At 42.9% G+C, this 26,377-nt stretch overlaps 2 protein-coding genes across 4 annotated transcripts in view; one reads left to right on the forward strand and one right to left on the reverse strand.

Annotated features, from left to right (window-relative positions):
• EIF2AK4 (eukaryotic translation initiation factor 2 alpha kinase 4) overlaps positions 1–9,034 on the forward strand; it is a 37,717-nt gene extending 28,683 nt beyond the window's left edge. For all 3 annotated transcript variants that reach the window (XM_056345204.1, XM_056345205.1, XM_056345206.1), the window contains 8 exons: positions 753–839; positions 2,159–2,271; positions 3,766–3,824; positions 4,953–5,050; positions 5,410–5,478; positions 6,039–6,083; positions 7,181–7,305; positions 8,515–9,034. In XM_056345204.1, the coding sequence (XP_056201179.1) occupies positions 753–839; positions 2,159–2,271; positions 3,766–3,824; positions 4,953–5,050; positions 5,410–5,478; positions 6,039–6,083; positions 7,181–7,305; positions 8,515–8,569 (651 nt within the window). In that variant the 3' untranslated portion in view covers positions 8,570–9,034. The remainder of the gene's footprint in view (positions 1–752; positions 840–2,158; positions 2,272–3,765; positions 3,825–4,952; positions 5,051–5,409; positions 5,479–6,038; positions 6,084–7,180; positions 7,306–8,514) is intronic.
• A 700-nt stretch (positions 9,035–9,734) lies between these two features.
• On the reverse strand, positions 9,735–13,238 carry SRP14 (signal recognition particle 14). Its single transcript, XM_056345207.1, has 5 exons — positions 13,098–13,238; positions 12,676–12,748; positions 12,193–12,305; positions 10,999–11,031; positions 9,735–10,630 (listed from the first exon to the last, which is right to left on the reverse strand). Exons 1-5 carry the CDS (start codon positions 13,119–13,121, stop codon positions 10,541–10,543), a joined length of 333 nt encoding a protein of 110 aa, XP_056201182.1. The 5' UTR covers positions 13,122–13,238; the 3' UTR covers positions 9,735–10,540.
• Positions 13,239–26,377: the final 13,139 nt, after the last annotated feature.

The following is a 26,377-nucleotide window of genomic DNA, read 5'->3' on the forward strand; positions in this document are numbered from 1 at the left end:
AAAAGAAACACTGTGCAGTTGCTCATTCTGAGTTCTGCTGCAGGACATTTTGAGCTCGCTTACTTAATTGCCCCAACTTTTTTGTAATCCTTTGCAATAACTTTTCCAACAGTTTCAGTTGCTCAGAATTTAAAAAAATCCAGATTATGCTTTTCCTATGATCACCCTGGGTTCTCTTCTTGCGATTCCTAAAGAATGAAGATTTGGGTAGCTCTTGCCTCTGTCTAATGCTGTCCTGCAACCCACTGCTGAGATCCCATAGCAAGCTAAGAGCCCCATAGCAAGCTCAGCACTGAGAGTGACGTAAGTCAGCCTCAGGTTTACGTGAAACCTAGCTGCAGTCAGCTTTCATGATGGGTACCAGTCATGCAGAACCGAGCTATTGCTGAAAGTTGCAGACAGTGGGGTGTTAACTGTTTGTTTGATGTTACACGGCACGTTTTCACAGTTATCTAGATGTTGCTCTTCTAGTTGGCACATGGAAGGGCTAGCTGGATCCAGGACTGCAGGACTAGGCATTCTCTGTCTCGTGTAGACTTAGACAGATCTCAGATTTTAAGGAGCATTAGGTGGATGCATAACAAAATTTCACCACCTGGACTACTTAAAGCTTTCTTCTTGGAAGCTTATATAATCAGTTTAATTGCTGTATTTCAAGTTAGTTTAAGGATAGGAGACTTTGATTACTTAAGTGATCATTTCATAATCTGTCAAATGTCTGTCCCATTCCCCTTCCCCTGTTCCCATTTTAGTCCCAGGAAGAACTGCAGGAATACTGCAGATGCTCTGGGATTACATATGTGGCTCTTGTGTCTGATAAAGAAGGAAGTCACGTGAAGGTAAGTGTGGGACCAGAGGATACTTGATGATGTTTCAGATTCATAATCTGTTGTTCTACCTTTTTTTAAAAAAAAAAAAAAAAAGACCATGGTTGTTTTCAATTAAATAAATTTAAGTAATTGAATTCAGTTGCTGTCATAGAAAGTTCTTCTGGAGAAGCCTGCTTTTTATTCCTCTGTAACACTTATTCACAGGCCTCCCTTCTTCTAGCACAGTCCAAAAATTAGTGCAAACAATGCTTAACTTTGTCATTGATGTCTTTACATAGAAAAAGGTTTCTCTTGTTTCTGATTTCTTTGAACCTACAAAATTAATTAGTTGACTTGGTGATCTTTCCAGTTGGCAGCTTTCCGTGTTACAAAACAAGTATAATTAAAACCTAAATCTAAAACAATCAATGTAGTTCAAACAGGCAGAGTCTGAACCACACTCCTCATCTCTGTAAGCTAGGGTGGAAAGACTGGACTGTGTCACAATGCCGTCTGTGCTCCACAGCCTGTGGTTCTGGTGCCCTTTTAGAAGTTAAAACTTCATTCTGGATCATTAGGAAAAAGATCGTTACTCTTTGAATAAAGAGTCATCATTTGACTGAAAAAACCCTAACCATATGACAGCATCTGGCGTGGCCATGTTACTTACCTAGCCAATGTATATAAAATATTTTTTGCTTTGTTTTTTCACTCTCCTTGTCATTGTAACAGAGTTGGCTAATAACTGTATGAACAAGTAGATTTTGATTATGAGAATACAATATATCAATGTCTTCCATAAGACTTTACAGAGTGTTCTTTTAAATATGGCTTTATTGAAGCGAAACAAACAAAGAACACGCCAATGAGGCAAATGGTATTGTTAGTGACTAATCTCTTGCCAGTAAAGATGGAGCAGATACTTTTAAGTTTTCAATGTTTGAATCTAACTCCTGCAAACTGAAAGGCAAGCCTTATTCTAACAAAATTCCTACTCACTAAAAGAAACAAAGCCCAAACCCATATATGCTATTACTAATATGGTATTTGCATCTACAAACCATTCTGTTAAAAAAAAATAATTATCACATATTAAATACAAGTAGCCAAGCTAGTTTAAGCTTTGGGAATGCAGAGAAAATCAGTTGGGGAAAAAAATATTTGATATTTAATTGGTAGTGATTGATTGGTAATGATGATAGCTTCCTTTGAAGAAGGAAGAATAATGATAGAAACCTTTGACTGTTTCACTGTTAATGGGTATGATCCAGTTTGGTTTTGATTAAATTTGATAAGTTTATTCATATGCCATTTTAAGAATTAACAAGAACCACTGAACTACATCATAGGTGAAATCCTTTGAGAAAGACAGACAGACGGAGAAAAGGATTTTAGAATCTGACTTAGTAGATCACCTGATCCAGAAATTGAAAACTAAAATCTGTGACGAAAGGTGTAGTAGGTAAGTAGCATAACATGTCAACCTGAATAGTCAAAGTCAGAAGTGAATGTATATTTGTTTTAATGAAGTAATTTTAAGATGTGCCTAGTTAAACCTCAATTTTATTTTATAAAGAGTAAGAGCTTTGCTGAATTTCTTTGGAGGGGAAAAGAAAGCAAAAGGCTTGGTTATAGAATTTTACTGAGATTAAGACGGAGTGATTTCCCTAGCTGTTGTTATATTCAAATATCCATAGTGCTTCATAGATTAAAAGGCCATGCAGTTATTCGGCTCAAATGCTACTAAAACACCAGTACTGTTTGCGTGGCAGGACTGCCTGCAAAGTCCCTGTTACTGACCAGAAGTCTATTACACTCATGTGTAATCAAAGAACTAAAGCGGCAGATCCCTTTCATTCTGAGGCATTGTTGATATGGCAGAAATGAAGACGTAACTGCAGCACACCGGTACACTTTGGCTGTCACAAGTGAAAGTAACACCTGGCAAAGACTTCAGGTACACAGCAACACCCAATCATCCTGTCTTTGAAATTACTATTTATTGTCACCAACAGAAACTAGTATGGAAATCATAGGAGAGGCCACAGTGCCACCTGTGTGCATAAGCAGGATAGCTGTTACTCACACATATCCCTCTGTAAATACATAATTGTACACACATCTATAAATAATACATGTGTACATATATGTGTACGCATGTACTGGCAGCAGGAACAAGTATGGTCTGGTCACACAATCCAGAATTCAGAAACTTGACATATTTGACATCCATAGTACTTCTGAATAGACTTAACAACAAAGGAAACTGTTAAGCTGGGAAATGCTTAACTTGAGCAGTAGTTTGTGCAGGTGGTTAACATCTGCTGTGATCCGCCTCTTCCTTCTCCTTTTTCTGGCCTCAGCCAGTCTTGGCATTTAACTTGGCAACTAACCTGATTCTCATATGTTTTATGACAGACCTACAGGATCTATTAGAAGCTGTGAAAGAAAATCATTCTTTCTAACAGTTAACCTTATTTCTAGATCCTGATTTCTTTGTTAATTAATCCTGAATATGGAAAGGGTTCCAAACTTGCTATTGAAAGATTCTTTGAATCTGTGTGATCTGAAGTGTAAATATTACTGTGGTACTTTAGTATTATCTCACTGAAACCTGTAAGAAGTTGCAGATTAATAATATAGAGAGAATATTCTCATAATGTATTCTAGTATTAGGATCTGAATCACGCTTGCGTGATGAGGGAGTACATTTTTTTTTGTATCCATAGGAAGCATAAAGATTGCTTCTAGATCTGATTTTGTAATGTAATTTTGCAGGGTTTCCTGTCTGTTCCAGAACAGAACTTAATCTGCAGATAGGTGCTGGGAAGTATCCATAAATTTCTCTGTTGGAATAAAATAAGTATGTTTGTATAATAATCTGAAACTGTGTCTTATTACAGTATCTCTTTGTTATTGTAAATATGTTTCCCTAACTGTCTTCGTTTATTTTTAGAGAAACCTCAGATAATCTTTCAGTACCAAATCAGAAGGGATCATTTACTAATATTTCAGGTATGTAGTCTCTAGTTACAGCACAAAAACTGTTTCTCTTTCTGCTTAGAAACTACTTTATAAGAAAATATTGCTGGAACATAAACTTTAGAAGTATTACCAAAGACAGAGCAAGAAAATGTTTTCTAGCAGTGCCTCTCGTTAGAGACACTTCCTCCTAATCTCAAATGTTATTCTAAGCAATCTGAACATGACATTTTTTCCAAACTAACGAAACAAGTGGTCGGATCTATAGACAGAATATTCACATTCAAGCTTTAATGCACTGTAGTGATTCAGGAGGGTGGAAAAGGAAAAAACCATGAAGATTTCCTAACTGAGGAGAAACTAAATGTAATTTTTCATCAAAGTGACGTGGTCTGTGATTGTTACAGTGTTGAGACCCATGTACATTGACCTACTGTTCTACTAAGATTTTTTTTTTTCTTCACATGAAAATGCCTTTACATTTCTAGCTACAGATTTCCACTCCTTAATCTGATAATAGAAGTTTGTATATAAAGAATAATGTTAAGTACTTGTTGTGTGGATAAAGTTTGGCTTTTTGGATAATTATTTGAAGTACTGATAGAGTGTGTGGTGATCGGTGAGTGAGGTGGCCGTGCTTAACTGGGGGTTTGGGGGGGTTGTTCTTGTGTGTGTGATAACAGAAGTGACAATCCAGATTTCAAAACAAGCCATTTCACACTTTAATTATTGTTATTTGGGGAAGCTGAGGACTGGGGTTTATTGTTTGTTTTGTCATTGACTCTGCTGTGGGACTGAGCATTAAACAGTTCCCTCATTCTTGTAATCACTTTTTCTTGTTTTGATACTAGGTATGCTGCATTCCTCTAAAATTCTGCAAGCCGTTTGGAACCTTTTATTAGTTTCAGGGAATGTTGATATAAAATACCAGATTTCTTTGTCTTACCAACCAGTCTTTCATAGCCATAAGTGAGCATTTGAGAATTTACATGAACATGTTTTCACTGTCCTATCGATTTGATTGACTTCAGAGTTTGTTAGCAGCTTTTTGAACCCTGTACTATACAGATCTTAGCTTATTAATATCTATGAATTTTCTGTTTCTTCCTGCTTTTTGTATAAGGAAAGAATATAATCTAAAACTGTATATTTGCATTTTAGGTGTATTTGAATCCCATGGACCTCTTGTAGTGCCTAATGTTAGTGTTATGACTCCTGAAAAATTATCTGCCAGTGCTAGGCGTCGTCAAGAAATTCAGGTATACACACATCAAATAAGTATTAAGAAGTGATTCTTAAAAGTTAAGGAATGGTAGAAATCATATTTTCCCTGTCTCCTAACTTAAACAAATATATCCTGTTTGTTCTTTATTCATAGAATAGACTATGAACAACACAAAAGGTTGAAGGCAAAGACCACCTTTTTTTTAGATCTTGGGGATTATCTGTGACATTGTGGCTGAGCTGTCATTGTACATACATATTAGAGTCTTATTTTATTAGGTGAAGTGTGTAAACAGCCTCTTCTGTTCTCATCATCTATGAAATACAAAATAAGTGTTCCCAACCTGTGTCACAGAAGCAGTGTAGTTTACTTTCGCTCATCTTTTGTTGCCAGGTACAAACAAGACTTCAGACATTTGTTTCTAGCCTGCAACAGAAAACAAATGAGATTGAGATTTTAGCAGTAAGTATTTGGCAGAAGCCTGAATAAATTTCAAATTCTTAATTAAATTGGAAGATGCAGTTGCTATCTAGAACAAGCTATTGGCAATAGAATTGCTTTAGAGATACCAAGTGAACCAGACTTCTGGTTAAATAAGACCCATGGCATGTTTCTTTAATACTTGAAAAGTATCTCGAATTGTGTAAATTCTTAAGCTGTACTTATGCTAACTACTATGGTAGACTTAATAACTTGTTCCTGCTAGACTTGCTCTTACATTTCAACTAACACAGCTTTTGTTTGTACATAGCTTTTAGACTTCACTGACCATGTCACAAAGGACTTTTAAAATGGTGGATGCTTTTCAGGAAACATACTGGCTATTTGCCTACGTCCATTTGGAACTTTCCGTAATGGAATCTGTCATGAACAGTTTGTTTAAAACCTTGGTAAATTCCCAGTTCTGTCAGCACAAGTGCTTCTTTGGAAATAAAAAAGTCCGTCTCCCTTCAGTACAGCGAATACCCAGCTGGCGAACTGAAGAACTGTTAAGTATTGATTTCTTGATTATGTTTTTACAGGTAGATCTGCCAAAAGCAACTGTGATACACTTCTTATCATTAGAGGTAAGCAATTCAGTATTGTCACTGAAACTTTAATTGAACAATAGATGATAAATTCTGTTCCTAATGAAGTGGAATTTAAAATTCACCCATCGTAGGTTTTGTCCTTCAAGGAGTTTGAATTAGGTTTTAAAACTTGAAAGGATTTTTTTTACCCAAGAAGCTTGACTGAGGCTAGAAAAATCTTTTTGTCAAATGCCCAAGTTACACAAGACACCATTAGAAACTCCTAATACAAAGCTCTGTGCTTTTTCCCAAGAGCAGTTAACTGAAATTGTCTTACTGCTCGCTTTCAGAAACCAGTAAGCATTAACAGTGGTTTCAATGAAGTTGTTTCTTGAAGCTGTTAATGAAGGAAGACCCAAAATACAGAGGCAGTTGTTTCAAGTACAGTAGCTGAAACGTCTCCTAGCGAAGCCAAGATAAAAAGGGGTATGACACCTTTACCAACTCAAACTGCTAGATGTGAGGGGGAAAAACCCACCAAAGACAAAGGTCTCTTCTTTCTTCCAGTGACAGTAGTAGCTTTAAAGTCCGGATATTTTACTAGTGAGAGGGTTATCTCCCCACCCCACAAAAGAAGAGGAATGGCATCCTCCCTGAAAGTGGGTTTAGCACTTTCATACCTTTCATTTGCTGCTCTGAAGCAGTGCTAGTCTGGTAGTCAGACCCCAGTGAAACATTTGAAGATATTTCCAAAATATTTAAGTTTATCCAGTCTATCCAAATGACAGAGATTATTTATTTATTAAAGGTGATAAACTAAGACACACAATCAGCTTTTTGACCACCGTTATACCACGGTTCTCATATTCTGTTCAGCATTGCAAACCGGGTAGAGTCCTCTTTGTTGCTTACACCTTTTTATCGTTAAATCACCTGTGTTAAGAAACTGATCACTAAATTGTTAATACATTTTCTTTAAAAAATTCTAACAAAATCAAGTTGCATGTTACGTGAATTTTGTTTGAAACCTTTTTAATTAAAGGAACATGAACATTACACAGTGTTCAGAAAACTGAATCCAATTGGGAGAAGTATTTCCTTCATGAGAGAATGTAAGACTGTATCATAGCCTCTTGTCATTTTTTTTTTCTTAGTTTGATGGAGATAGACAAGCCTTTGATGCTACCGTGAGACAACTGATGTCACGATGGCCAAAACAGAGATGTTCATACTTGCAAGCAATTTGTGATGAAATTTACAGTATCAAAATGGAAAAGAGGTAAATTTGTTAAGCTCTTACAAGTGGTACATAAAACACCTCAGTTATGCTTTCAAACTTGACTAAATAAGCTGGTTTTAATTTGTCCTCCCCTTTCCCTCTCCCTGAGGAAAACAGAAATATTCAGGAAATGTATATAGTTCCCTGAGTACTATGGGAAGAGATTACTGGTCGTGTAATCATCACTTGTAGTAAATCGTAAATTCTTGGCCATGTAAATTCTTCATTTTTACAAGCCTTTACAAAAAATTCTAAAATGTACTCCCACTGTGCTCACTTGCTGCTTTGTTCATAACACTGAATAGCAAACAACTACATATATTGAGGTATACTGCTATTCTATATATGCTATATAGAGAAGAACAACCCTCTTTTCTCATGGGAGGGACTCAGCTTGCATTGTAAAACTCAGATGCATTTAATTCCTCCTGCTCTGAAGGAATTTGATGGGAATCTGGCACAGCTGACAGACTACCCAGCTTTAAGCAGACACAGTGTATGCTCTCTCAACATGTACAGTGAAGCCCATTTCTACTTTCTAAACAAAAACATTTGTTTGGCTTGTAGTGTCCTTATTGGATTCTGGCAAGGCTGAAACACAGAGTCTGGGCACATCCAGTTTTAAGCCTCAGATTTTCAGCTGTTGCATGTACTGGTACAGTTAAGTGAGAGCTGGATATTTATGTCCTATTGTGGGTTTCATTGGTAGTATGTTTTCTAAAACCTATGTTCAGCTTGAAGGTACTTAGCATTTAAATGAGTCTAAAAATTGACCGATTCCTTTTTCTTAGAGATGCAGCAAAATTGCTTCAGTTTCAGTTATGTTTACTAACACAACTAAATAGCAAGTGAAGTGGGTTTTTTCTTCCTGTGGCTTGCAAGGCTCTGAGCGACAGAACCCAATTACTACATACAGATAATATTCCATACAATGTTGGGTGTGAGCATGATGCAGTCCCTGACAGCGTCTTCCTTTCCCGTTTGACACCTGCACACAGAGCACTGCTTAGCCGTAAGCCTTCAGATCACTGCATAAAAACTGAACAGGCTAGGTAAAGGGGAAAACTGCAGTCACAGCCAAAGGCACTAAAACTTCCTGCTTTTCTGCTTAATCTTTGCAGTTAGCTTGTTGCCAAGATTTGCGACAGACATTGTAGCTTTTGAACCTAGTTTCAAAGTTTAAAAATTCTCTTTTCCTTCCTTCTGCAGGGTTCCTGCACTTATCCTGTACAGTTACCCAGATGAATACAAGGTTTTGTTTTAGTGCTTAAAGCAGCTTTTATGGAATGCTTGTATAATAGGAACAGTGTTTTTGTCAAAAGGAATTTCAAAGAGCTGCAATGCAAGACAGGCAACTAATGCCTTTTTACATGTCCATATTGAATTTTATGTGTAATATGAAACTGTAAATTTATGTCAAAGTGGAAATGTGTTTTATAGACAATTCAGGAATGTCTGACTACCGCCACAGATATGTATTATAATGTAATTCTTTCCCTTATGCCAAGAAAGAGATTACCAGCTGTGCAGGTGTAAAACTTTTTTTTAAAAATAGTTTCAGAATGCCTTTTACGTCAACATGCAACAGTAGTACTGAAATGAGAAACTCAGCTCAAGGATTAGAGGATAATTTATCTTCAACTGTAACACAGTTTTAAACTTTTTTGAAGAAGGGGTTTTGTGTAATAAAAGGTTTGGCTACTGCGCCTTCTTGAAATACCTGTTACAAGCTTTTTGTGGTTTGTGTTTGGTTTGCTTTGCTTTTTTAAACCTACTGTTTTATACAGTGATTAAAAGATGGTAGATTTCAAGCTGAGACAGTCGCTGCAAGCCTGGCTGCCTGCCTGTGCTTGTCCTGCCTCTGCTTTTGCATTCAAGTCAAGCAGAGGCTTCCTGGGAGATGAAGTAAGACTGGTACAGGAAAGGACCTAAACCTAAGACTGCTCTCCTCACATGCATTGTTGGCTTAAGTTTGAACTTAAAGCCATAGTAATAATGGTAAAATTCCCATGATCTTCTTGAAGCTAATCAGGAAAAGCTGAGCAAATCTGAAGGTAAGTTCCAGCAGCCATAGTTATTTCACATCAACCTAATCAAAATACTCAAGTGAATATGCAGAAAAGAAAATACACTGGTGTTTACCCTCCCTCCCTCCTGGGTACCTTCTGTTTCTTCAACTCAAATGACTGCCTTTAGTGCTGCAGGCTTACTGCATTAATACCTACTTCTATTCTGCCCTTTGCCCCCCTCTTTACTATGAGAAAAGTTAAAATATGTAAAGAGGTAACTAAAAACAAACTCAGTAACTTCTCTGAACTGTGAATTGTTCCACCACCCCAGGAAGCAGCATCAGGGGAAGCAAAGGCACAAATAACCACACCATTGCTAGCAGTTCACCAAGACAAGTCACATCAGTCATTGCAACCAAATGCATTTCTTATTGTGTTTAATAGGAACAATTAAGTATTCACCTTTTACATCTGCTCATACAAAGGAGCTACTTTAAGATGTGAAGTATGGGGAAATTCAGATCCCTGAATATACTGAAGGATGAAGCTTTAAAAAAAAAAAAAAGTTTAGGTAACACAAGCTAAAAATTTTCAAGCCCTGTCTGAAGGGAACATGATGCAGAGTCCTGCCCTCCCCCCATCCTGAGCCAGGGTCAGCGCAGCTGGAGCAGCCAGTGGAACAAGGACACAGCTGCCTAGCTCTGTAAAAGCTCACATGCTGTGCTGGCTGCCTTAGGGGTATCTGCACTGCATCACATAGACACCTCCCTCAAACTAAGAAACAGGAAAGCTGCTGTTCCTGATAATACATTGGCACCCATTTTCCCTAGCACTACTGCGGCTTATCTGTAAAACTGAACACCTGTCACCAGACTCCTGCTCCAGTCTTGGTTTGCTCCTGGTGTATAGTGCATTTCTCTTCACCTTGTGTTACCCCCCAAACAGGTTTTACACTGCCCACTTGTATAATACAAAACAAACATCAGTAAAAGTACAAAACTAGTTGGCAGCTGAGTGTAAAGCTATTTCGGTATAACCCTGTAAATACTCCTGCCATGTAAGAATCCACAGAAAGCATCTTCTGCTCTCAGTTTAAACACAAGTACTGATCACATCCCAGTATCCTGCTGGAAGGAAAGCCAAAGACAAGTGGTAACTCAAAAAGAAATGGACTTTGCTTTGAGCAAGGGTCAAAGTCTGTTACAGTGATGGCAGGACACGTTCTGTCACTGTGTTGCTTTACTCTTCTTGTTTTTGCTTTTCTTGTCTTTTTTCTTCAAGCCATCCATGTTAGCTCTCAGCAAATTTGAATATGCCTGAAACAACAATTGGAACCATTAAAAGAACACATACTTAAGTAATGATATACTAGAGATAACATTTTGCATATTGCTTATGGATAGATACCCGCATTTTCTCAGTTAGAGAATGAATCATGCTCTTTCCAAGTGTAGGCTGTAACTAGTGTTTCTAAATCAACACAAAAAGTCAGATAAAATACAGTGGGATTTATTTATTTATTTATTTCCCCCCACAAATAGAGATAGATGGATAGTTTAAGGTTAATCTGTATGGCAGTTCAGTACTGAATCAACCCATTCACAGCTGTCCAGTGCTTCCTACTGACCACTGACCACTCCCCAGTACCTCCAGAAAAGGAAGATAGAAGGCACACAAAACTTACCATCTGGAATTTATTTACTTCCTTTGAGCTCACCTACAAAAATAATACTGGAGGTTAACCAAGGAAACACTGGTTTCTATTACAGACCAAGTATCAGTATGTGTTTACCCACCAGTGACCATCAAGTCTAAGTTTTAACAGCAGCTGGATCAACTCAATCACATGAAGTGGTAGGTAGGCTGTACTGACATGTCATAGGACTTCACTGATTCAGAAAACTGAAAACATTCCGTATTTAACAAAATCCTCTGGAGGCCGTTTGTCCTAACTCTGTGTGTTTTCCAATGGGAAGAATGGCAAGAAACATTCTAAGGAAGGTTTTATTTACTTGTAGGGCCATAAAAATGTTGCAGCCCAGATTCTCTTCAACTATTTCTCAAAGAAACGTTTTTCCTTGGGTTACATCACAGAGGACAGCTGAAGTCAGCTAAAGCCTTTCCCAATCTCTCATTCCAAATAAATACACATCAGGTTTTCAACTTCTACTTAACATTTCCTGAAATACTAACAGCTCTGTAGAGAAAAAAATAGGTATGCTAAGCAAAATCAAGGCTTAAAAGAGTCTACCCGCACCTACACATTCTTGCCAGCAAACGAGGATCCTGTTCCTACTGTTTCAGAGTCTGGGAACATTCAGTTCTTCCCTGGGTTGTAAGAACATTCAATAACTCCATCAAGGTCTACAGGAAAGTACTTGTCACCCGAGTCTTAAGTGTACACGTGCAAGACCTTTCTTCTCCTCAAGCCACACCATTTGTCCTCATACTGCAGGTTCCTTATTTGCCCTGCATCCTCCTGCCCATGTCTCTATAGAAGCAGTTTCCCCTTTTCCCTCCAAACAATTTCACCTGACTCAAAACACAACGGCCAAGGTTGCTGAAACAAGCAGAGTTGCTTTCTGCTGTCCCACATCACCATTCTGAAATGGATTCCAGCTTACAGAGCAAAACTATGAACTATTGTCCCAGCTGTAATGCTGAGTGTGAGCGTTAAGATTTCAGGTAAGGGCAATACTTCAGCATCCCAGCTTCAGCTGTGTTTAGCTACCATATGGTTTTTCTGGAATTAAAAGGTCAGTTCTCATGAAATTAATATAAAGACACATTTCACTTAAAATATGGGACATTAAATAAAGATATGAAATAAAAATATAAGTAGGGCCACTAATCTTTCTAACCGAAAGTTGTCACTTACCACTGTGCTGATTTTCTTCTTTCCATCAGTTGCTCTCAGAAGACACTTATTGTCTGCTGGTTCAAAACTTTCTGCGTGGCCTTTCCGCGGGACTGGTTTTGTTCGGCCATCATCTGTATGGAAAGACAGAGAACATTTATTCGTGTTTCACTAAAACCACCAGATGCCTCCTGACATGAGATGTTCAAAATTGCTTATGAGGTCTGTAAAACACCTTGAAATTCAAGGCTGCCTGATGTGACATTGCACACATTGTTCCCAGAGCCCCTTCCCTGTAACCGCAAAAGGACCAGTTCCATAAACTACATCTACCAGGAAAAAAAATGTAAATCCTTGCCCCGAACCACTTGCTTCAACGGCACGGTTTTAAATGCACACCAGGCTGCAGCACAGGGCACCTGGCTTTTAATGTACGTGCCAGCAACGCGCCAGCTCGGTTTGGCGGCACAGCCTCCTCAACCCAGTCACGGGCTGACAACTTACATTTCTTCAGCGTTATGAAAACGCTCCCCGAAGTCCTGCACTTCTGAAAAAGCCTGGTAAGCTCCGTCAGGAACTGCAAGAGAGAGAGACCCCGTGCTGAGCCGGAGGCCGCCACAGGGGCATCGCAGGGGCACCCCGTTCTTCCCCCGGCCCCTCCGGCCAGCAGCGCCCATCTTCCCCCGGCCGGGGCGGCACGGCACGGGTCCCACCCACGGGCGGCCCGCGCTGCTGACTCCGGACAACGCGGCCTGAACCCCCCAGGCCCGCCACGGCCCCAGCGCTTCCGCCCGCCGGGTACGGCGATGCTCGCCGCCGGGGCGGGCGAGGGGGGCCGGGGCGGGCGAGGGGGGCCGCGGCTCTGCGGGGCCGCCCTGTCCCGGCGGCGGGGGAGAGCGGCCCCGAGCCCGGCCGCGCGGCCGCACCTGCTCGCTCTCCAGCAGCACCATCCTGCCCCGCCGCCCGGAAGCGCCGCGCGCAGGCAGCCGCGCACGCGCGCCAGGGCACGAGGCGAGCCCGCGCACGCGCCAAGGGGCAGGGCGGGGCGGACGGCGCGCGGCGGGGGCGGGGCGCGGCGGCGAGGCTCCGCCCCGCGGGGGAGCGCCACGTCAGCCCCGCGCCGCCACCGCCAGCGGCCCGAGGCGGGTGGGGGCGTGGCCTCGGGGCCCGGCCGGTGCCCGATCCGGGGCGCGGGGCCGGCCGGCGAGAAGGGCCGGCCCTGGGTGCCGCCGTCACACGCCCCTTCCCCCTCCCTGCCGCCTCGCACCCCCGGTGGCGGGCGTGGTGCGGGGCGTTCCCCGCGCAATACGCGGGAGCGCAGCGGCAGTCTCAGCCCCTCTCACGGGCCGCCTCGCAGCAGCGGGGCCGGGAGGCCGTGGGCCGGCCCGAGCCCCGGCTTCCCGGTCCCCGGAGCGGGTGTCTCCAGCCGCGCGCCTCAGCGCCCGCAGGCACCGGGAGCCGCCGCGCCGGCGCCGGGAGGCAGCGGGGGGCGGCGGCGGCCGCCGTGCCCGGGGTGGCTGGGGCGGGGGGTCCGCGCTCAGCGCGCCTCGCAGGCGTGTGGCGGGTGAGGGGCGTGCGCGGGGAGCGGGCCCCGGGCCCCGGGGCCTGCACAGGCGGCCGGGGGGGCAGCACCCGCGGGGCTCGGCGCGCCTGAGGGGCGGGCCCGGGAAAGGGGCAGTTGGCTGCCAGGCCCGGGTCAGCTGGGCTGGGAACACGCAGCAGCAGCCCTTGCTCTAGCGCCTTCTCTGCGCCTCGCTAGGAAAATTCGTTTCTTTTTCCTCCGTGGACCTAACAAAAGCGGAAGGTAACGCCGCCTGACACGCAGATAAGAGGCAGAAGCTGCTCTCGGGCCCGTAGGTGCTTGAGCGCCTGAAGAGTCCGTACTGCTGGTTTAGGAGCTCGGGGCTGCGTCCTAGACAGAACTGAAATACCTTCTGGCGGTTTCATTCTCGCGGTGGGGGTGTTTCATATGTAAAACACCACTTCATAATCGGAGAGTCTCGAAGTCCTTTTTAAGAGTTTACAACCGGTCGGTGTGCTTTTGCAGGTTGAGTGAGAGGCGGTAGAGGGAGCTGTGATTGCACACACAGACATGAAGTTGCCTGAAGAACGAGGAAACAAAATACCCGAGAAGCAGATCACCACAACACCGCCAAGGTTTATCAAAGTCTTATCAGTTTATTAAATTAACTCCATTACGTTGGAGTCAAAGGAAGTGCAGAGATCCAGCACTGCCTTTCCCTACCTGTGGATGGTATTATCCTTCCGATGTTTTTGCACTTACATTATTTGCAGTTGAGGAGGGCTAACTTCAGAGAAATAAATTTAATTGTTTCTCATAGCATTAGAAACCGCATACAAACTGAAGTGAGAAATGCGTGTAATTAAAGTCTTCTGAAACGGGCATTCTAAGGGGACATCATCAGTGCCGTGGTCAGAAGTACTGATGGGCCAAAGCCTTGTACAATTGTAGCAAGTGATGGTGCCTGCCCCTAAAAGCCTACAGTCAGTCGGTGTCCACTGCAAGCGAAGACAGGTGGACGTAAGGAGTCGTTGCTGACATACTTGCTCTAGCCCTGCCCGGTTGCAGGAGCAGTCATAACAAACTCCTAATTACAAGAGGTTGTTTTCTCAGGGATCAGAGTAGGGCTGTGCTTTCAAGAGATCTCTGAACTAGGACGATGCAGTAGCATTGCAGATTTTCATAGGCAACTTGTGAAAGAAGAGCAGAAATGGAAAAACTAAAACAATTGCAACATACCCTCCTTTGGAAACTACCATGGTCACAGACACTGGAAGGCAGAAGAAGTGCATTTCCACTCGTGCCTGCCAAAAGAGATGATGGGTGGTCTCATAGCTGCAACACAGGGACTACGACTCTCACCTGAATTCTTGCTCTTGAATTCACCAGAGAAGTCTTATATTGCCTTGAGCCAGTCCCATAACTTCCCTGTAGCACTGCTCTTCTTTCATAAACGTGGAGAAAGATATGTAGTTATTCTCTGTACCTTTTACACACCAAAAAGCATCAATGCCTGCAAGATGAGCACCATGCAGTTTTTTTCTCCTTTTGCAAAAAATTCTCAACCCACTATTAGAAGCTGCTTCTCTTGCTGAGGTGTGCCTTTGGTACGCTGTGGACATAGTCATGCCCACCTTAATGTACCTGAGGTAGCAGTAGCAGTGTAGCTATAGCATCAGAGACTGTACAAAGATGTTGGGTGTCTACCTGTCTGGGTAGGTTCCTTGCAGGAACCAGCTTCTAGTTCTGCTGTATGCTGGAAGAAGAGACAAAGGGGAAACCAATGTGAAGAACTCCAGAGAGTTGCATAAGGTTTACGTTTTCCAAATCTGTTGTTTTATCAGCAATTTTTCTGCAAAATATATTTGTCTCACTGCTAATAAAAGAAGTGGCTCCTCTGAACTGTTGAATTTATTTCCATGAGAAAGAAGGAGGATTTTTTTTGTGTCTGTGTGTGTGTGTGCTAGCTTATCTTCGTATCTTGAAGTTGTTTTTCAAGCCAGAATGTCACAATTTAATTGGAGGAGAAGGCTTCATCACAACTTGCAAACAAGGTGAAAATGGAATACTTTTAACGATTCTTTTCCAAAAAATAGATGGAACAGGGGAATGCTGACATTGCTTTACTTTTGCCAGAGGCTGCCAACACTCAGGGGGAATAAGCTATTCAGCTGGTGAAAAAGTGCTGATCAAACACTGAAGGAGCTAAAAGGGATACTCCCAATCATGATATACTTGCTTTTCACTGTATCTCCTGCCCTGGTCTAACGCCTTCCCCCTCACCCCCTGCCCTCAGGCAAAAAGGGGGGAAAAGGGGAAGAAAAAATAAAAGGAAAAAAAAAGAAAAGACAGGTTCGATTAAAACAGTAGCAAGAGGAATTGGTGGATCCTGAGAGTTGGCAGGAGTATTAGTATTTTGTAACCTGATCTGTCATGTGACTAGAGCCAGGCAATAAAAATAAGTCTCCTACCAGCCCTCCTGTTTGCTCAACTTTATTATATGGTGTCAGTAGAGAACTACTTTTTTTTGGCAAAAACTTAGCAAATGAAGCCACCTGAATCATTAAATCCTGAAGGAAATCTGGCAGAGAACTGGAGGAGGTTGTTGCTGCGTTTCCAAGTTTTCCTGGAAGCAAGCATGTACTGAAGAGAAAAAGAGAAGGTGAAACCTTCTCCTCTCCTAAATGTGGTGGGAGGGGCAGGAAGCAGAAAAACAAAATTATTAGAAGTAAATTAAATTCTAGATCAACCTTGGTAGATGTTGGCAAAGATCTATTTGAATTAGCTAGCAAAGATTACTTCTCGTTAAGGACTACCACACACACACACACATTCAGCTGCTGCACACCACAGTGAGCAGAAATGTAATAACATACTGAAAATTACAGTTTGCTCACCACAGTGCTCAAGATGAGTTAATAATAGATAATGGCCCACAATTCACAAGTGCATCATTTTGGTAATTCTCTTTGATCTGAAAGTTCAAGCATACCACGTCAAAGTATAGCTATGCACAGGAAAAAGAGCCAGTGTTACAGCAAAACCCCAGTAACAGCCTCCCCCCGCTTTACGAGTCTGTCATTAGCACTGTAAAACCAAAGATGTGCACCTCACTGCCTCACTGGCCTCACCAGATCTGAGATTAATGGGCAAAGGAAAAGCCTTCAAGAGCCAACATTTAACAGCGGCAGGTTGGGCATAAAGACTATTAACCCCGGAACAGCTACCAAAACACCCCGGAGCTCTGTGCCAGGGAAGCGATGAAGAAAAGTTTTAACAAGAGCAATGAAGAGTTTTCTTTTTTTTTCTAGTGTTAGGTGGATTTCCAGCAAAGCAGTCAGCAGGTTACATGGGTACAGGTGAATGCCAGTCCCAAAATCGAGTCTTAACCTTCTTTGTAAGTGGCCTTTGTGAAAAGAGATGAAGGACATGTCAGGGGACGATGGTCAGAGAGCTGTTGAACAAGATAGATACAGTGCCACAAAGCAGTGTTATTTGCCTGATCAGCCTGATCATGGTAACCATGAAAAAGAGAAAGATTCTGAAAACTTTATAGATTCATACAGAAAACTAAAGAAGGCATTTTGGAAAGATTGCTATGAGACCAGGATACGTCACCAGAAAGCTGCTGAGCCCCTGGTGAGAAGGCCAAATTCCAGAGAGAAGCGCTCTACAAGAAGCAGGAGGTCATCTCGCATGTCTGAGGAACCAGTTCACGTACCTTGAGCTCTTTTCCTAAATGTTCCTGTTAATCTTCATTAATTCCTCCAGTTTTATTTAATATTATTTTTTATTTACACAAAATTAGTTTCAAAGATAGGTCAAGTGTAACCTTGAGTTCAAAAGGCGCTGACTTGCATTGTGTAATAGCGATGTTAACAACGATTTATATTTTGTGAGGGAGACCAGGAAATAGATGTAGATATGTTTCTTAAAACTCTAATGCACCACATTATTACTGTGGTGCAAACCAAAGCCTATCTGGAGTGAGGCACAAAAAGATTGTTTGTTGGATAAAGGGCTTCATGGGTTTGAAGTACCATCCAGATTTTAGAAAGCTTCTCTGTCAGGAAAGATAAGGGATGTATATTTGCTGTATTGTTAAGTGTCCCATACACACTCAAAATGGCTTTCTGACAAACCCCCATCTCACAAATAAATGGGAAAAAAGGCCAAAAGAAAGGCAGCCCAGATGTGGAACTGGTCATCTATAGAAATGACAGTGTTGTCTGTGCTCTCCAGGGAAACCCTGTGGCACAGCTCACCCTGTGGACGATGCAGCAGAGAGAGTGCATCCCCCCAGTGACATGTATGTAATGAATCTGTGACTAACGCTGTAGTGCATGACACACTTCTGGGAACAGTGAAATTAAAGAGTCACTTCAGTTAACTCCCAGAGTATGAGGAAGGGCCTAGGGAGAGGCAGCAACATGTCACCAGATGTGTTTACTTTTGAAGGACAGGGCAAACAAAACAGTCTCACAGACCTCCAAACCCAATGCAAAACACTGCAGTAAAATGGTCAGACAAAAAAAAAAAAAAGAGAGAGAGATGCAATGTGGGCACCCACACTGTGTTTCGAAGGTACATTTGTCCTGATAACTTTCAGTTGCGAGCACAGCAGAGGGAAGTGTGAGAACAGCCTGTTCTTACTCTGAAGGGGTGCACCTGCGAGGTGACACAGCTGAGCTGTCCCCACTGCTGCTCTCCTGTGGCGGCCTGTTCTTGGTCCGTGGCTGCCTGCACTGTACCACATACATGAGCCAGAGACTGTGTGGCCAAGAGTGCTGTACCACACGGCAGAATAGGTCTTTAGAAGTGACTTGGCAATAGCATCGGGTTTGAGTTCAGATAAAGGAGACATTCATACAGAAACAAACAAAATGTATCAGAACGTCCTCATATCCTTACAGCCCAGAGATGTCTGCTGTGGTTGAACTCCCAGTTTATCTTCTCCATGGCCAAAATGATAATATCTTGGTAGTTCTACCTCATATTATTTGTTACTTTTAAAAATAATATATTTATTATTTATAATACATTATATATACTATATATACACTATATATATACACTAAATTATTTAGTATTTTAAATTTTTAGGGGTGTGAAATTAATTTTTGGTGTACACTTCACATTTTTTGAGGGTTACAGGGCTCCTCAAATGGTGGATCTTGGTCTGTGTTTGAACCAGGAGTAAGTTTTGCAAGGCATTCAGGCACTCCACTTTGGGGTATGAACTTTCACACAAGAGACTCAAAGACTTTCTGGAAATAAACTATCAAATTCTTCTTCCTTGCAACTCCACTGGCATCAGTACAGTCGTAGTGGTATACAGGAGGTCAGAATATGGGAGCTGTTAACATAGCTCTGTCTTTGGCGCTGTAAACTATAAACCACAAATTCATTTGGGTTAAAATCTTTAAACCAATTCTGTGATAGGAGCGTTCAGAGTGGTGTCATTGGGTCTTTGTAAGTCATCTGTGAACTCCAGTGGTACAGAATCAGGCCTGTACAATACAATGCACCTTATGGGTGCTCTAGAAATTATATTTACCAAACCTTACAGCTCATCTTTCCAGCAGGAAGAGTATATAGTCATCACTTCATTTTGTATGGTAGATTTCTAAGCAGACACAGAATGTCTGGTTAAGAGCTGTGCAAAGCATCAGGGAGGTAATTAAGTTGGAGCTCAAGAGTAATGAGGTGACAGAGATTGGGTTGAGCATCATTTCTTTCACATCGATGTGTCCTACTTTCAGAAAGACAGAAATGCAGTTGTGAAAGATTTCCACCAGACGCTCCCAGTGAGGTTACAGGATTATTTTTTTTTTCTACGTATGTATCGAAGAGGCAGAATGAAGAATATCACACCACGTTAAAAAAACAAGTCAATGGGAATTCTAGGTCAGCAGAACCACCAGGGAGGACAACACTGTCCTTGATACCAGAGCACACCAGGGAATGTGTGATTAGAAAAAGAGCCACAAGGTCTTTGCTATCCTCCATTTGCAGTCTCCTCAGAAGGGCAGAATCCCAAGCAGTACATATTTTCTTGATATTGTGGGGTACTGGTGTCTCAGGAAGAAAAGGGTCACCTACCACCTCACTTGCACAGTTTCCTGCCTTTGCTGAGGCCGCCCAGTGAAGTGAGACCTGGCTGGACTTCTGAGGTTTAAGGATCACAAGACAAGATGCAGTGCCTGTAAAACAATGGTTTCTTTGCAGCTCGAGTGAGGATGTCTGATACAAGAGCAGCACGGCACAACAAAGAGACAGTGAAGTTAGTTACCAGATGAGTGAGGTGAGAGAAATTGGCTTAGGCGTTATTGTTCTGCCTTCCATAAGCCCTAATTATGGAAAAACAGAGACAACTTTGACCGTTACCACCAGATATTTCCAGTATGACTGCCTTCTTGTAAAAGCTGCCAAGTGTACCTGCTTATTCAAGCTTTACTGGTATTTCTTGCTCTTTCCTAATGCTCTTCCAAATGTCCAGACACTTTCTAGGAACAGGGTGGTGTGGGGAGGCCACAGTGCACAGCCAGCAGCTGGGTCAGCGGCCGGAGGAAGCGGTTTCCTGTTTTGCTGGTGCTCAATGCCACTTAACAATAGGGGGAAAGAAAAAAACTGCAGGATCTAAGCATTGCAAAACTGTTTTCTACATGAGCTGTGCGCCTGCCTCTCTGCTCTGCCCCAGCTGCCCCCGACCTTGCACACCCACCCTGGCTGGTGGGCGGCAGCAGGGGAGGCAGAGGCAGTCAAGGCAGAGGTACGCAGGGCTTGAAGGCATCTCTGCCATATAAACAGCCTCGACCCCTTGGCAGCTGGTCTGAAACAGCAGGCTGAATATTACTAGTTTGTATCTTTCCTTCTGCATCCCGTGAGAGAGAAAATGAGATCCATGTGCAGCACTTCTGGAGCATCAGTGTCAGCAAGAGTCACTCATGCCTTCTTACAACACCTAAAACATCTCGTCTGCCCTAGCAGATGGTTTTCAGCACTGTCCTGAGATAACCGTTTCCAGCAGTGGTCAGTTCATTAGGGTAGGAACAGCACTGGCAGAGATTCCTTACTCTGCCTTTCTGAGCAACATCCTTCTCCGCTAATGGTTTGCTCAGTGCCAAATCCTTAATCCACTCTTATCAGCTCACAGAGTGCTCTTACTCTCCTACTCCCCCTACTACTGCCTGCCCACTCAGGCAGCGTCCCTTGCAAACATGCCAGAGTTTGGTTCTCCTGATCCCTGTCCATACCCAAATCCTACCTCACTTACAGGCCTTGCTTTGCAGAAGTTTCTTCTGAGATTAAGGATTGCAGGAGGTAGCTCTGTAAAGCAGATTAAACTAAGCATTGTAACTGTGACTGGAGTCACTCAGAAACAGGAAACACAGGTACCCAAACTGTAATCTGAGTTTGTTGCTATCCCTGTCCCTTTATTTCTGCAACCCCCTCTCTGTTTCTGAATACATGTTGTCTTCAAAGGCACACAGAGCAGCAGACAGGAGCCCCAGGCAGATTGGAAGTCACAGACTCTTTGTTAGGGCTCAGGCTATAGAAATCCCAGGTGAGTCACCCCTGCTTGCAGTAGCAGGTAACTCAGCCATTGCCAATCAAGCTCACAGAGCCTTAAATGCAATCCTGCCAAGGAAATTCTCAGAAGCAACGCGGGTATTATAAATGAAATTCCTCTGTTATGGCCTGTAGCCTTAAAAACCTGTGATAATTGAGTTCTGCAGCTTTTAGAGTTCAGGAGTGGCATTGCTTGAAGATATGGCATCCACGTATTGCACTAGGTTTACAGAATTGTGTGCCAGAAACCTCCACATGGAAGGATTTCTTTGTTAATTTTTTTCTCTTTTTTTTTTTCTTTTTTTTTTTTTTTTTTTTTTAAGAGAAAATGCACATAAGAATCCCACCTGTTGATTTTGGTTTGGGTTATTTTTTTCAGACAAGTTATGATTGGATTATAGTGCCGGTAAAAAGCAGGAAAATTTCCAGGACTTAAACTGCCAAGCATACAGTGAAGTTTTGCATAAAATTCAGTCAGTGAGACATAGTAATGTAGAGCATCTATCATGCTTAAATCTTATAATGACCCAGCAATGTTTTATCATTATCTGAACACAGCAGGAGGGCTAAAACTCCATTGAACTCCACTGGAGGAAGAGTACTCTAGGTCTTTATGAAGAACATCACAAAAAGGACATGTTAAGACCAAAAAAACCCTCCCACAAATCCTAGGATCTATGCTAAAGGTTTACCTAACATTATTTTGCAATCAAGGTATGATGTTCTCTCATCGTCATCTTTTCTTTGTCTGTTTTCCCAGACAAGATCAAAGAGTATCATTAACACAAGTTCCTCAGAAGGCATCTGTCACCTGTCATACATGTTTATATATCCGTGCCTACTGTCTGGGAAAATCCCATAGTGGTCTTGAGGGAGGCTAAAGAGCACAGGCATGAGCAGTGGCATGACACTAGCTACACAGGGAGCAGCGTTGTCTTGAATGTTGTGTTGCACTCAGTGCTTTTAGGACAAGTTAATTACCAGGTTAGAGGAAGGTAATCAGCATAGGAAACAACATCATTATTCAGCAAGACATCAAATGCTATCTCAGGTGCCTGTTACTCTTGCTTGACCAGTTCAGTTGTTACCAGTGTATTAGTCATCTGACCACACTGAACATCAATCTTCCACTCCTCATTACGCACTCAACTACAAGCTACAGTATAGGCTTGCTCTATCCTGTAATTACAATATATAGCCATGCTATAAAATCTATTATGTCTAGAGGTCAGACTCAGAAACAAATTAATTAATTGCACTTTCTCCACTTCTAAACTAAGATAAGATTTTTTTTGTTGCTTTTCAATAGAAGGCTCTGGTTTTTCCATAACACAAATGGTTTGCCATAATAAGCAGCTTGTCAGCAAGAAATGCTTCACACAGAGGCAAGCAACAGGCATTTTATCATCGCAGGGCACCTGATTATCATTATTATGAAGTTATCTCATGGCAGAGAAGTCTTGGCAGCAAACAGCCTCTTCAATCTGACAGAGATTAGCAGCTCTGCACCAGGCCAGCGCCGAAGTGACAAGTCAGCCTCCCAGTGTGTGCCGTGGTGGAGCGCTGTATGGGGTATGCACCCCTCTCCACAAGTCAAGTGCTTTTCCATTCGACTTCGTGACAAGGGCAGCACTTCATGCCTTTCAAAGGCGTACAAATTGAAATGCTGGATTTAAATCAGATTACATGATTTGTCAGATGGGAAACGCCAGGGTGGCCTTTGGACTGTTTGAACACAAGAGCCTGGAGAAAGCGAGTGTTTTGGTGGCTCCATAAATAAGGATTTTCCTGCTCTGTGGAAGACAGGACTCCCAGACCAGTTCCCCAAATTCTTACTGCTTGGGGTTCAATAGTATGATCCTCCTGGGGACTGGGACTGCAGCATGACAGGAGAATGCATCTGCGACAGGTCTTGCACTCGCGGGTGCTTTGGTTAGATGGCGTGGGTTCAGAGGGGCACCAGAGAGACAGCCTTGCCCCAGCTGAGGAAGATGCTTGTTCTCCCAAGAATGATTTTGCCTTTTCTTTTCCTATATACATTTTTTTTTGGGGGGGGGGGGGGGTGGTGGTGGGGTGTTTCACTTCAGTATTTCCTTCAGTTTTTCCCCTCTTGTTCCCCTCTCCCTCCTCTCTCTCCTCCGCATCAGTCACTCCCCTGTCACCAGCTGCCATTCTTCGCTACCCCCTGCCATGTACCTGGCTGTCACCTGGGATGGTTTTCGCTAAGCAGGGCAGTGACTTCACCAACATGGGGGCTCGCCTGCCACTACCCGCCAGCACGAGCACTAATGCCAGAGCTGGGATAGCCATGGTGCAGTTAAGCTTGGAAGGCGAATCTTCTTGCTGTCCAAGATGGGACAGTTCTTACATGGTAGTGACGTGAGAAGAGGCAGCCGTTGCTGAAGGGCGAGCTGTTGTGCTGCTTACGGTGCAGCATGGAGTTGTGGTGCAGTGGGCCTGGGTTATGGCAGGAGCCAGCAACGCCTATATATAACAAAGGTTCCCTTCCCAAAGTACTCAGTTTAAGTGACTTTCATAAGCCAAGAGTGCTCAAAATCTCTAGCGAAAGCTGCCGTGCATTCAAAGAGCAAGCTGGGGAAGTCCCACACTCCGCAGAATGAAAGTCCCATCTCCCCAGGTGAGGAAGAAGACATATATCACTTTCTCTCGTTTTCTCCACTGTTTTGCTGCTACTTGTAAGCTACAAAACAAACCCAGGATTGCAGGGAACATTCAATCTGCAGCTTGTTCTCAGCTGATCCTGTTGCAGGGAGCAAGTTCCTGGCTGATTCACGAGCAGTAAAAATAAACACAGTCTGGGGAAGGCAGGGAGGAGGGAGGGAGACTGGTGGGTATGAAGGAAAAAGTAGGAGCTACAGCAGCTGGTGTTTTCTTTGCTGGTTCTTTTCAGGGGATTTAGGCAGGTTGGAGATGTAAGTGATTAATGGAGAATGATAACACCTCACCCCCCTCCTCCTCCTGGAAGGAACATGAGTCTTTATGCGTATCACTGGTCTCTCAGCTTTAACATTTCCAAGATTTACATACTCCATCCACTCCGATGCAGTGCTGTGGGGCTGACAGCACATCTGGGTGTATTAACTGTACGCTCTGCGGTTTTTACAAATGCTTAGGGTTTGTTCTCAATGTTTGGAAATGCTGCACTCAAAGCCCTGAGACTTCCCCCGTGGAGTTGACCAGACTGAAGACGATGAACTGCCACACAAGCTCGAGACTTTTTTTTTTTCTTTTCCCTAGCCTCTTCCATGCTTGGAGTAAGGGACACTGATAGATATTGCTGAACCCCGGTAAAACATGCCTCCACAGTGGCTCCCAAGGCACGTATGGGAAGAATGCACAAGTAACAGAAATCCTTTTCTGTCCCCTCCATAGGTTTGTCTACTGCTTTGCCAAGTACATGTAGGGATCCTGCCTTCAGCTCTGCTCCGGGGTGATCACATCATGGCATGCTTCTGTTCTCTGCTGCATGGTTAAGAAATCTGTTTTCCTCTTGCCTTCCTTGTGCTGGAGAAAAAGCATCTGGCAGAAATAGACGGGCAAAGGTGCATGCATAGCTTCTGCCACTGATGAAAACGAGTTGCAACATAAGTTTTGTGTTATAACTTAAGGAATGAGGTTCCCACCACAAATAGCATAAGGCGAAAGTTAAGGAGCTTTTATTATCATTTGTCTTAAGCAGGGCTGATGGAGGCATAAAAGTAGTAGTAGCAGTAGTAGTAATAATGTGCTAATGAAATTTACTGAAGATGAGATGTGTCATTAACAGAGAGGATGAGTAAAATAATCAGGAAAAAAATCTGATGACTTCAGAAATTCACAGTGCAAAGGTCATACACCTAGGCAGCAAGAGTTCCTGCTGTAAAGACAAGGGGCACAGCATTTGGAAGAAACAGTGGTGAAGGAAGACCAAAATGTAGTCATCCATTACAGGCTAACAGCCACCAGTGTGGCACAGCCATGGAAGAGGTAAATGCAGTCACAGGATGTATTAGACAAGATACTTCAGCTGATTAGAAAAGCATTACTGCCATTGCTTAAGGCAGTATCAAAATGTCATCCAGATCAACATATATGGAATTTGTCACCCATATTTACAAAAAAAGACAGACCAGAACAACTGATGATCAGGGCAATGAAGAGTCTGTCTTAGAAGACTTTAAAAGAAAATGACTTACACAGCAACAAACCAACAAGAATGGATAAGCAAGTACAGAAGCCTTTAAATATGTCAGAGGAGAAAACAACAGGCAAAGAAAAGTAATTATTTAAACTAAACCATGACCTTAACACAAGAACAAGATGGTATAAAATAATGACATGGGGAACAAGCTTATATAAAAATATTTCTGTTAAATTTAACAAGGGGAAAATAGAGAGCAAGCCTAGGATGAAGCTTCGCAAATTATTAACAGCGTTTTATGATGTGGAAGGCCCAGTCAGACCCTTTCCAACTGAAGTCCTGGCGTAGACTTTATAGACGTGTATGCATGGATGGTTTACTCATGCGGTGATTTAATGTTTAAGATCAGGACAAGACACTGTGAGGTACTGGGAAAGAACTGAAACCTGTCATATCTTGGTCCCCAGTTGAAATCCGGACTGGGCTGAGTGTGGCTGAAGGAGAATTAGTGCTTTATCACCTGACTTGGCTGGTGGCTTCTTTGCAAAATGAGCTGCTGTGCAACTCCTAGTGGGTGGGTTTCTGTGTCACAAGATCATCACCGGCAGAAGTGATAGTGGTAGGTTTTGCAGGCAATCTTTCTAGAAATGCCAAAGATTGCCTGGACAGGAAAAGCAAACAAGCCAGTAGCTGGGTACGGTGTAGTGGAGGGTGGTGGGTGGAATGACATGGCCATCAGCTGGTGTTACCTGGCCTGAGTACAGGGAAGGACCCAGGACCCTACAACTTCCAGCAAAACACTTGCTCATTTGATTTCCCCACTGAAAACACAGATGAAGACCAGACTGAATAGCAGTGGCCTCTTACTGTCCCACAGCTGGTGGCGTCAGCCGCGATCTGCCTGTGGGGCGCATGCTTTACACAGTAACACTTCCCATTGCAGGGCCCTGATTTACGAAAGCATGAACTAC

The sequence above is a fragment of the Falco biarmicus genome, chromosome 7 (assembly GCF_023638135.1).
Source record: "Falco biarmicus isolate bFalBia1 chromosome 7, bFalBia1.pri, whole genome shotgun sequence".
In the NCBI taxonomy this organism is placed as follows: Eukaryota; Metazoa; Chordata; class Aves; order Falconiformes; family Falconidae; genus Falco; species Falco biarmicus.

What these genes read in the sequence shown, in the direction of transcription:
- SRP14 (XM_056345207.1), bottom strand. Translation starts at nt 13,121, where the DNA reads ATGGTGCTGCTGGAGAGCGAGCAG. An exon ending in TTTCATAACGCTGAAGAAAT is followed by an intron (nt 12,306 to 12,675) that starts GTAAGTTGTCAG and finishes CTTTCCATACAG; the next exon opens with ATGATGGCCGAACAAAACCA. An exon ending in AGAAGAAAATCAGCACAGTG is followed by an intron (nt 11,032 to 12,192) that starts GTAAGTGACAAC and finishes TTATTTTTGTAG; the next exon opens with GTGAGCTCAAAGGAAGTAAA.